General features: G+C 39.2%; 1 protein-coding gene across 1 annotated transcript; it reads right to left on the reverse strand.

Moving 5' to 3' along the window:
* Positions 1-279: 279 nt before the first annotated feature.
* Positions 280-9688, reverse strand: LOC117291654 (synaptotagmin-5-like). Its single transcript, XM_033773498.1, has 7 exons — positions 9508-9688; positions 7090-7456; positions 6536-6639; positions 4638-4844; positions 4131-4251; positions 2280-2428; positions 280-1241 (listed from the first exon to the last, which is right to left on the reverse strand). Exons 1-7 carry the CDS (start codon positions 9670-9672, stop codon positions 1086-1088), a joined length of 1269 nt encoding a protein of 422 aa, XP_033629389.1. The 5' UTR covers positions 9673-9688; the 3' UTR covers positions 280-1085.
* Positions 9689-11329: the final 1641 nt, after the last annotated feature.

Raw genomic sequence — 11329 nt, forward strand, 5'->3', positions numbered from 1 at the left:
GATCGAGATCCCTGATTGATACTTCTTTCTAGACCACACTGGTCTGGGTAGAACGTTCAATATTTTCGGTTCCGAGATTGGTTCCCCTATGCTATAAACTGGTTCTTGAGAGAACCAAAAAGTGTCTTTAATCTTGTAGGTATGCCACACTAGCTACGGGTTTCCTCAGTGACTGTAACATGTTGGATACTTCTCACTATATACCACACTGTTCTATATACACCGGGAAGATAGATTTTCAAAATATTTGGTTTCGAGACTGGTTCTCTCCCATAGTTATAAACAGGTTTTTGGTTTGCTACAAAGAACCGAAATGTGTCGTTATTATTGTGTAGTTATAAACAGGTTTTTGGTTTGCTACAAAGAACCGAAATGTGTCGTTATTATTGTGTAGGGTGTACAATATGGCTACGGGTTTCCCCAGTGACTGCAACATGTTGGGAAAAACTCCTCTTCCCTAATCTACTCAACTTTCAAGATGTTCAGTTTCAGACTGGGTCTCTCCCGATGCTATAAACTGGTTCTTGAGAGAACTGAATGTTGTCATTAATCTTGTAGGGTGTTCCACTATCGTCAGTGACTGCGACATGTTGGATACAACATACCACACTGATGTCAACTGTATGGGAAGAACTTTCAATACATTCGGTTCTGAGACTGGTTCCCTCCCGATGCTATAAACTGGTTCTTGAAATAACCGAAAAGTGTCGTAAATCCTGAAGGATGTGCCACATAATAGCTAAGGGTTTCATCATTGACTGCGACATGATAGACACTTCTCTACACCACTCCGATCTAGTCAGCTGTGAGAGGTAACATTTTCAAGATATTCGGTTCCACGACTGGTTTACTCCCGATGCTATAAACTGGTTCTTGGGAGAACCGAAAGGTGTTGTTAATCTTGTAGGGTGTGCCACATATATAGCTACGGGTTTACTGAGTGAATGTGACAAGTTGGATACTTCTCTCATATACCACAATGATCTATAGTCAACTGGGAATGTTAACTTTTCAAGATATTCGGTTCCAATACAAGTCACTACCGATGCTATAAACTTGTTCTTCAAAGAGCCAAAAGGTATTTGTTAATCTTGCAGGGTGTGCCACATAGCTACGGGTTTCCTCAGTGATTGTGACATGTCGTTCCAGTGGGTCTTGCCGAGTCCTGTGCACTCCGGCCCGATCACCACCGAGCCCATCTTCCCGCTCTGGCCCAAAAGGTCGTAGTCGACTACAATCATCTGGAAACCAGAACAAAAGGCACCAACAATGTTCATTTTGAATATTCAAAATGTCGCGAAGTTAAACAAGCATTATAATTTTTCACTAAGTGGGTGTTATGCTTCCTTCGATGTATGTACATGCGCAAAGTTGGCAACATTTGCAAATTAGAACGCACCCCAGCTTATTTATATGTTGGTAGCTCATTTTGCATGGTGGCATGACGCATTCGCCTTGGTGCGTCCGCATCTCTGACGAGTAAGGTATACGCATGCGTGAATGTAGCATATTTCACAGGGAAGGCTAACTCGTATATTAAAGACAGTGGACACTATTGGTAATTACTCAAAATAATTATTAACATAAAACCTTACTTGGTAACGAGTAATAGGGAGAGGTTGAAAATATAAAACATTGTGAGAAACGGCTCGCTCTGAAGTAACGTAGTTTACGAGAAAGAAGTAATTTTCCACGAATTTGATTTCAAGACCTCAAGTTTAGAATTTGAGGTCTCGAAATCAACCATCTGAAAGCACACAACTTCGTGTGACAGGGGTGTTTTTTCCGTTCATAGCTCAAATTTTCACAGGTTTGTTATTTTATGCATATGTTAAGATACACCGATTGAGAAGACTGGCCTTTGACAATTACCAATAGCGTCCACTGTCTTTAAAGGCACAAGACAGCTTTGGTAATCGTCAGTTGTCACTACTCGTATCCCAACATATGCATAAAATAACTCAATTGGTCGTCACACTTGCAAGATAATAATGAAATAAAAAACTCCATTGATGCTCAAACTTGTGTGCGTTCAGATGCATAATAAAAGCTTCGGGCTGATGTATTTTATTATTGGAGTGAGAAATTACCTCTTTCTAAAAAACTATGGTACTTCAGAGGGAGCCGTTTCTCACGATGTGTTATACTATAAACAGCTCTCCATTTCTCGTTATCACGTATGCCTGAGTTTTTTTCTGCAATTATTTTGAGTAATTACCAAACGTGTACCTTTCCTTTAATTATTATCAAATCAAATCGAGCTACTTGATAAACCTTACCTCCAAACTGCTAGATTTCAGAGATGAAGCAGGGACATTAAAGATGATGGCCTCATTCCACACTGGATTACAAGTATTCTTTCTTACAGTTGTCTTCTTCTTCTTGAATCTTTTCCCTCCTTGTATGAGTGTCACTTTAACAAAGGGATCTGGTACCCAAAAGACAATGACATAATGTTTAGTTTAGTTCTAGTTTAATACCTTTCTATTACGCACAGATATAAAAATACATTGTGACGCACAAGGGGAAAACAGCACGCAAGCAAAATGGGAACCCTTGATCATGCCACGTGTGTCAAAACAAGATTGTTAATTTTAAATGAAGCCCTTGAGAAAGACTCTGCGATGGTCGAAACGTCAGGTCATTAAATATTTTTGCTGTTATACTTAGTTCATTTTGGTTGGTAAGCTGAAAAGCTGTTAAGCCCCAAAAATTGCGAAATTGTTCTTTTTTAAGCAACAATGAGTGGGACACCAGGTGCCAAAATGTCAACTTTATGAAGTTTTGTTTGGTAACCTGTATCTGTTTAAGCAATGTGCTTAGCAAATTTGTGTGCTTACACGCTTTATGAAATTGGGCTCATCGGGATACAAGTCACAGATGGAACATGTGAATGGTATTATATAATGCAACAAATTTGCATGGAATTGAGGTGTTGCAAGGGAGGCTAATCCACCAATTTGTGGTATGTAATAAGCATAGCGAAACGACAAGTGGTCCTTTCTCGTTGGTAATCCCCGCTTGGTTTGTTAAGATTACAAAGTACAGGCCTAAGTGTAAAATATGCAGCTATAATCAGAGCGTACCATTACTATCTAATTTGTTTCACATTGTGCGGAAATGAATATGGTTGATATTATCGTTTCAAAATGCATTTCACATCTGTGGAAACAAAATACTGTTCTCAATGCGGGGGTTTATTGGGCAGTGGCATTTTCAGAGACCTTCCACAAATGAATTCCCAAGGTTAAAGGGAAGTTAAAGGGAGGGTATACATTTGGTTATCACTCTTCAAATAATGACATTAAAAACCTTACGTTAGAAGGCAGGCAACAGCAACTTTCGATGGTGTACAACTTTTAGAGAAACATTTCAATCTGGAGTTATGGTGTTATGTAAAAAGATGTTAGTTTTTATTATGCCTAAAACAAAATTAAATTGAGAAGCAATACTGCCAGGAACGCTTCTCGGATTGTTTATCTCTGTTGGGGATTATTTTTTCCTGCGTGACATAATTATTCGCTCCGAATTTTTGTCAATATCTTTTTAAAAAGAGCATCTTTTGTAGTGAAATGTTCACATGTTAATTTTATCGTATACGTCATCTACATTATTTTGTACGCTACAAAAATATAACGGTTTCTGAAAGTATAATTTGCCTGTAAATCATTTCGAAGACAGCAATGAACTTGGATGTGCAGACAGTTTTGTGCATAATTAGTCTCTAAATGCAAAAGGGTGAAAAGGCACTCTTTAAAGAGCCATTTGAGCGACAACTCTTTTTCGAGTGGTCTTCCACTCTTTTAGATTAAAGTTTGCATCTTTTTAATTGATTTTTCGCTCTGTCCTGGAGTGAAACTCCTCTAAAAGAGTGAAATAACCACCACTCTTTTTAAAGAGCCATATGAGGGACAACTCGAAATGTAAAGAGTGGTGTTTTTCACTGTTTTACTTTTAGAGAGTATGTCTTTGTCTGCGACCTGGTTTCGTAATTTAGATTTCTTTCTTATGAAGCGCACCTCCAAATAATGCAATATTTAACGTCGCCATTTGCTCTGCGGCGCGGGTCAAATCTAAAAATACATTTTCTCTATGTGTAAAATTATCCCGTCTAGAATCCATCGACTTACCGGCGCTACCGCTAATGTCCATTGTTTTCAGATTCCGCGCTTTCATTATAACAACAGTTAGTCTCTCTGCAGTCGGTAGGTAACTGATGGAGAAAAGCAGATCACCCAAGCTTCCTTGTCTCTGTAATTTATAAAAGGAAATAATTGTTATTTCAATCAACAGAACTCTTTGACTTTGGCAACACTATAATTATCTCAGTATTGGATTTGAGGCATTGCATGGTGAGGTATTGATATATGTATACATTGTATTTGGTTTGTGGTAACACCATGTGTGTGTATGTAAATGCCCCCAAAAGCTCCATATCATTGCATTATATAATATTTTCTTGACCAGTTCTTAATTGTATTTGACGTATTTAATTGAACTACTCCCTTTTCACAGTTATAGAATAATAATATATACGTTTGACATCACCGTGTCAAATGAAATGACTAGTTCTGTAAAACTAGAAACAAGTCTTGATCCTTGCGTATGACAATAGGAGACCAGTCTATATTTCCTACCGCTTGTGGATCTTCTAAATCACTCCAAACATTAACTTCTCGAGACACGTCTACATCTGCCAGCGGTATCGTCACTTCACCAATCGCATCGTGTCTTGAAAACTTATCGAAGTCGTAGACGTTCATTCGAAGCGTTTTATCGTGCGTCTCCTCAAACGTCATGGGGAATTTGAAGCTTTCGTTGAAAGTTGGATTCAGCGTTTTCCTCTGTAGGAAAGAGAAAGTTAATAAAAACAATCGAAATATCAGATCAGTTTAAAGGCACTCGAAAACATTGGTAGTTACTCAAAATAATTGTTAGCATAAAAACTAACTTGGTAACGAGCAATAGAGAGCTGTTGATGGTATACGACATTGTGAGAAACGGCACCCTCTGAGTAATGTAGTTCTTGAGAAAGAGGTAATTTCTCACTTAAAATATTTAAAGACCTCAGACCTCGGACCTTTTTAGGCATCTGGAAGCACATAAATTTGTGCAACAATTGTGTTTTTCTTCTTTCATTATTCTCTTGTAAAGTTCGATGACCAAATGAATCCAAATGTTCACAGTTGCACAGTTGTTATAACACTAAGTGAGAATGCTGGTCTTTCGACATTAACCAAAGGTGTCCAGTGCCTTTACCTTTTCCTTTCCGGTAAATAATTGATTGGAAACCGTTGGGAAATGTTTCAGTCTCGTCGAAGATGAAGCCAATAATGCAGAGCAACTCTCGTGGGTTAGATTAATTTCTCTCTAAACTATGCGTTGGCAATATGCCAATTGAAGTTGTACTCAAGAACTCACAAGACTAAGCGGGGAAAAACGACTTAGAGGCGACTTGAGGTAGACGATTAAATTGTTTCATTTAATGCAAGTTTGTTTTTAATCTTGCCTGGCCATATTTAACATTTATTTTACGGAAAGTGCGGTTTTTTTTTTGTAAAGATAAATTCCTGCCGTAAGGTTAGAAAATACTTAAACTTAAAAATAGGAGGTATTAGTGTTGAATTATTAAAACCAATATTCAAAAAGTTCACAAAGGTTCAATAAAAGTCGGTTCGGGTAGAGGTTCTGTTTGGTTTAGACGTCCGACAATCTCCTTAAATGTTCCTTTACTGATGTGTTAATATTCCTGCCACGTACAGCAACGCGAAATTTTTTCCATTTATAGTCATATCACGTACACCGGAGAGTAAAATACCCAATGTTGTTATAAAAAAAAAATTAATTGGATTTATGTAGCAAAACTGATTCTAAAGTGTTATTCATTGACTGTATATTATATAGGTGCTGTCACTATAGGCTAACCTGTTTGAAATATATGTGTGACGTTGTACATTGTGGGTTATTTCTACCAGACAAGATAATGCACCGGTCAACTGCGGAAAGTTTACGTTTTGTGTCATAATTTCCACATAAATCCAATAGTTATAAACTTTAAAGTTGCATAAGTTTTTAGATGTACGCCCTGTCAAAAAATCGTGAAGATCACAGATTTACATAAAAATTTACACGGTCTAATGATGATGATAGTTGAAAACATCCTTTGAAATATTTCTGTCTGAAATGCAATATTTGATGAGAAATAAATAATCCAACTTCGGATTAGGAGTTTATCGCCCAGTAAGCGTTTTATTCATTTTTGTTTTGGCATCGATGCAATGTGAAATTTGTAAGCGGTTTTTCACTATTCTCTCGTGACCTAGATGGCCGATCAATCTCAAACTTCTACAGGTTTCTGAGTATGTATATGGTGGATTACATAAAGTGCTTACAACACTGCCAGCAACTGTTTTGTTAGCAAAAAAAAAAAAAAATTCTGTGATATTTCTTTAGGTAACTACACTTTTTCAAACATAATGTGAATATCCAATATCCAATATCCAATATTAAACTGATTTTACTGTCCTACGTTTACCTGAACATTTGATTGTTTAATCTTCCTTTCCGGGTCTGGTTCGAGTGAGAGTTTCACATACGGATCACTGGTTCCTCCAAAATCCATTGCGGGAAGATTTTCAGCTTTGGACGAAAAAAGTCAGAAGCGAAGCTCAAAATGTTAATCAAACAAACAAAGTTGTATGTAACGTTAGTGTGACGTTTTGGGCCAATCGTGGCAATTCCTCCCATTATTGATGCATCCTTCGGATGGGACGTAAAGCTATTGATCCCGTGTTTTGAGCAATACACGTAAAAGAACCCAGTGCCTTTTACCGTAAAGAGAAAGGGTTTGCCCCAGTGTTCTTGGCTTGACTGAACATTGTATGCTGCAATGTAAAGGAATTTGTCTCATACTAGAAGGGGTGTTAGACTGGTCCCCTGTCCTCGCCCGCAAGACTAAGGGCATGTATTTGTTTTACAGAACCAGCGATATCTATCTATCTATTCGATACGAACTAACGATCACAACTGTTAGACCTCTTCTCAATCAAATAGGACGTTTTGAAATGGGGTGCCTGAGGGGTACCATACCTTCAAGAAGTTTGACCACAAAATCCGACGTGTTGAAGTCATATTTCAGTTTGACATGGAGCCGTCCACGCTTGCCTTTCTTCTTGGCAGTAGTGTCCGGCTTCTCGACTCCACTGTTCCTCACCAACACCTCATTGGTACGGGCGTACAGCTCCGGTTGGACGGCACCGATGTCCGACTCGAAAGACCCTCCCACACTGGACTCGCTGGTGATGCTACGCCGGTCGGCCTCACCGGTAGGTCCCAGGGAGTGACGGGACTGTGAGAGGCGCCTGAGATCGGGCTTGGAGGACCCAAGGGGAGTCTGGCTTTGCATGGCCACAACCCCAGGTTGGACGGAGACTTTTTCCGATGGGATGAAAAACTCCTAAAAACAAAATAATGGAAAAACAACAGACTGTTGACATATTATGGTCGATATGGTCAATTCATGAGCTACGTCACGGTTCTGGTCAAGTCTTAGACGAACTTGCTCTCTGATGACACAATCATGGCCTCCATTGTCCTGAAAAACAATGACCACATTGTTTTCCTGAGAGATTACAATCATGTCGTGGACTTAACTTTTCCCTTGTTTTGAAGTCCTCGGTCTGAGTGACATTACACGAGTACATGCGCAGTAAGCCTACTGATTTAAAGTGAAATATGTATTTCATGCAATTAGTAGCATTAATCAGCAGCTGATATAATAGCAAGCGTATAATAGCTTCAAAACATTCATATTTCGAACAGTCATAAGTGGTGGGGCAAGTGCCCTCCTCTGGCATCAAACCCAGGCCGGCGCCCTACCAGCTGAGCTATCAAGCCATATTGCCGGTCTCCCCTTATGGAGTATGAATTTATATCACACTTAGAGCACATTGGTGATTTGTGACTGTTCTACCACCTTTTTGCTACTTATGAATTCGTTGTTTTTATCTCTGATCTCTATCTTGAGTCACAGCAGCTGTCATGTATTGTTAGTCTCTTCTTTCGTCTGCACGTCTGTCTGTTTTTTTTCTTTTCTTTATTTATCTTTTTCTGGTTTTTTTTACAAGCTTCTGCTCAACAAAACAGCCACATACTCTATGTTTAACATTCATCCTGCGTACTGCTACCTTTGCTTAACCCCATAATGTAACTTGATGTCGATAATTTTAACACAAAGTTTGGAAATAATATTAATGCGTATTTGAAGTGGAATAGGAATTGTACTTACAACTTGTTCATTTTGATCGCACGAGATCAAAACTAAGTTTTCTAAAACGGCAAAAAATAAAAAGGGTGATTTTTTTTTTCTCGCGAGTCCAATGACCTATATGAGCTTTCACAGAGTTCTGTTATTTAGTCGGTCACACGCCTTGATAATAACAAATACAATATTGTACACGTGCCCTAAAATGCGTAAAACATCATAATTGCAACATCGTTTTTCTCATTTAAAAAAGTGTTTCGATGAAAGCGAATTGAAACACCCCTCGGCTTTATGCCACGTCGTCAACCCCCAGCCAAGATTGTATCCACTCCCCTCAGCACATAATTTTCATTTTGAAATGAGCAATCATGGTGCTGCATCCACTCGGGCTTGTTCCCGGTGCCATGGGGGAATTCTGTACCCCGGAGATTTTGTCCCACATGATTGGAAATTAACATGCGCTGAAGCACGATAATTCACAAGAGGGCGCTATCAGAAGCAATTTGTTGGTGGACCACACTAATGGACATTCATGAGCCAAGCTGATTATTATAGTGTGAAGGCCCTCGATATTCTTTTTGAATAAGAATGTTTTCGGGGTCGGTCATGCAACTAAAATATTGTGTAATTACAACAATGAATCACAAGCTATGGGCTCTGTGCTCAAATTTTGAGGGCAGTTGATAAATATTATAAAGTATATGATTTGAGGCATTGCAAGGTGAGGTGTCAATGTATATTTGGTTTGCGGTAACACCATGTGTGTATATACTTGCCAGGTAGAGTTTGTTCTTAGCTGGCAAGTAGATACACACACGGTGTTACCGCAAACCAAATATAGGAAAAGTTTCCGTATGGCGCCACCACTTTTTCATTCGATAAAAAATAATATAGGAACTTATTTACCTGATTGATATATCCCTCTTTGTAAAAATGAGTGAAAAAGTGGTGGCGCCATACAGAAAGTTATCCCAAATGTACAAGTGTTGGCTTTAAGTTGTAACTCATTGGCTTGCGAATGGGAGGAATGCCTCATGGAAATTGGCAGCGAGTCGGTTTAGGAAATAAACACATTTTCGGTGATTTTTTCTCTAGGGTCATTAGCAAAAGTTCCAAACGGCTGACCAGCCAAAAATTGAGAAGAAATCTCATGAGAAGTTTAGCATCTCTTGCCACACCGGCCTAAAGTTAATTTCCTGAGTTAACTAATCTAGTTTTCAAGATTTAAACAATGACCGTCTTACCTGAGGTGGTGTGGCGAGAGTTATATTCTTTTGAGCCTCGTGGTCCTTCCGTCTTTTCTTGCATGTTGAGCAGCAGCTCGTGTACTTGTATAACACTATAGGTACTACGACCATGAGTGCTGCACCCGCTCCACACACTACACCGATGACTATGCCGACTACCATGGTTATCACTTTACTGCATGGAAAGAGAAAACAAGCACAGTGTAAAAAGGGCATGTTCACCTATAGCCTTTAGTCAAGGCGCACGCGGCACACCGGATGCTGGCACGCACATCCCCAAAAATTAAACGCACGAAAAAAGACTATCACCGCGAGCGGCGTAGCCGCGAAGCGCCTTTACCAACTCATTTTGGGGGCCTTATGTTTTTCTTTACATTTGCCAACGAATTTGGTGGGAGAAAATGTAACGAAATTGCATCGAACGTTCTTGTGACGTCATGCAAGTAATTGTTGCTTCTTATTGGCCAGCAACTCACCACGCTAATGCATTATCCATTACATTTTCTCCCACCAAAATCGTTGGCAAATGTAAAGAAAAACATAAGGCCCCAAAACGAGTTGGTAAAGGCGCTTCGCGGCTTCGCCGCTCGCGGTGATAGTCTTTTTTCACTCCGCGTGGTAGTTACCCTAGTGGTAGTAAATGAGATAACAAGAAGACCACTAAAGCAAAAGTATAGTGCCGGTCGATTTCCTCCCTTTTAGGTGGTAGTTAAAAAAACAGGACAGTTCTTTTCAGAACTGAGAAGTCTCCAGAATTCTGAAAGTCTACTCTGACAAGTTCTCAATATCTCTTCAGTCTCCTGACGATGACTATAGAGCAAGCTAGTAGAAACGTGGATACCTAATAAGAACACGGTAGTGAAGTTAATAACGATTCTCTGAAAGCTAAAGAAGTAGAGTCCCATCTGATCGGATTTTCTACCTTCCGCCCAGGTAGCAGCTAAAAACAGGACCGTTCTTTTCAGAACTGAGAAGTCTCCCAAAGTTTTGGCCTCTACTCGGATAAAAAATGTCATACCGGTTTAATAATCCCGTGAATCATTTTAATGCTCAAGTGATAATGTTGAATTCTAGACGGCTATGGTATCTAAATTGCATTACCAGACAGTATATATTATATGCAAACTGAAACGTGGGTGTGAAATATTTTCATTGTACGGTAATCTACGCCCACTTATATACAAAAAATGGCTCAAGTTAAGTTACCATATTGCTGACAAACACAATTGAGGATTGTGCATTATGGCTTGCATATAGTATTTCAAAGGCTGTTCGGTTTTCGAAAAGTTACAGAAACAAATCTAGGGCGAGTTACAAAGAAGTCAATGCAAACGTTCATCAAATGTATTCAGAAATAAAAAAACCAAGGCTGTCCACGTTTATAAACATGCGGCATGCGCATGTCCACGGCCTTTCTGCACTTTGTAAACCTATCAGACAGTACCAGCAGAAATTACACGAAAACGCATTCATGTGCATCTGGGATAAAAGCCAAATATTTGTTTAACCTCATAAAAATTTATTCTCCGACGGCCAATTGTTTTCCGATCTCAGTTTATAAATGCATGTGAGTCGATCGTAGAACAGCCGTCTGACTATCGTGATGACGTTGCATACATTTTCAAAATGACGGCCTGAGGTAGTCTTCCTGTGCGGTTGCTTTTGCTGGGCGGACTTTTATTTATTTGCCTTGGGTATGAAACAACGGAGAGTTATGAACATCTTTTGAAACTTCAAAAACTCAACCTTGCATGTTACGCGTCTAGCAAGCCTTTTAACCATATTTTAAAGGGTTTGGGTACTTTTTGTACGACACAAA

The sequence above is a fragment of the Asterias rubens genome, chromosome 6 (assembly GCF_902459465.1).
Source record: "Asterias rubens chromosome 6, eAstRub1.3, whole genome shotgun sequence".
Taxonomy (NCBI): domain Eukaryota; kingdom Metazoa; phylum Echinodermata; class Asteroidea; order Forcipulatida; family Asteriidae; genus Asterias; species Asterias rubens.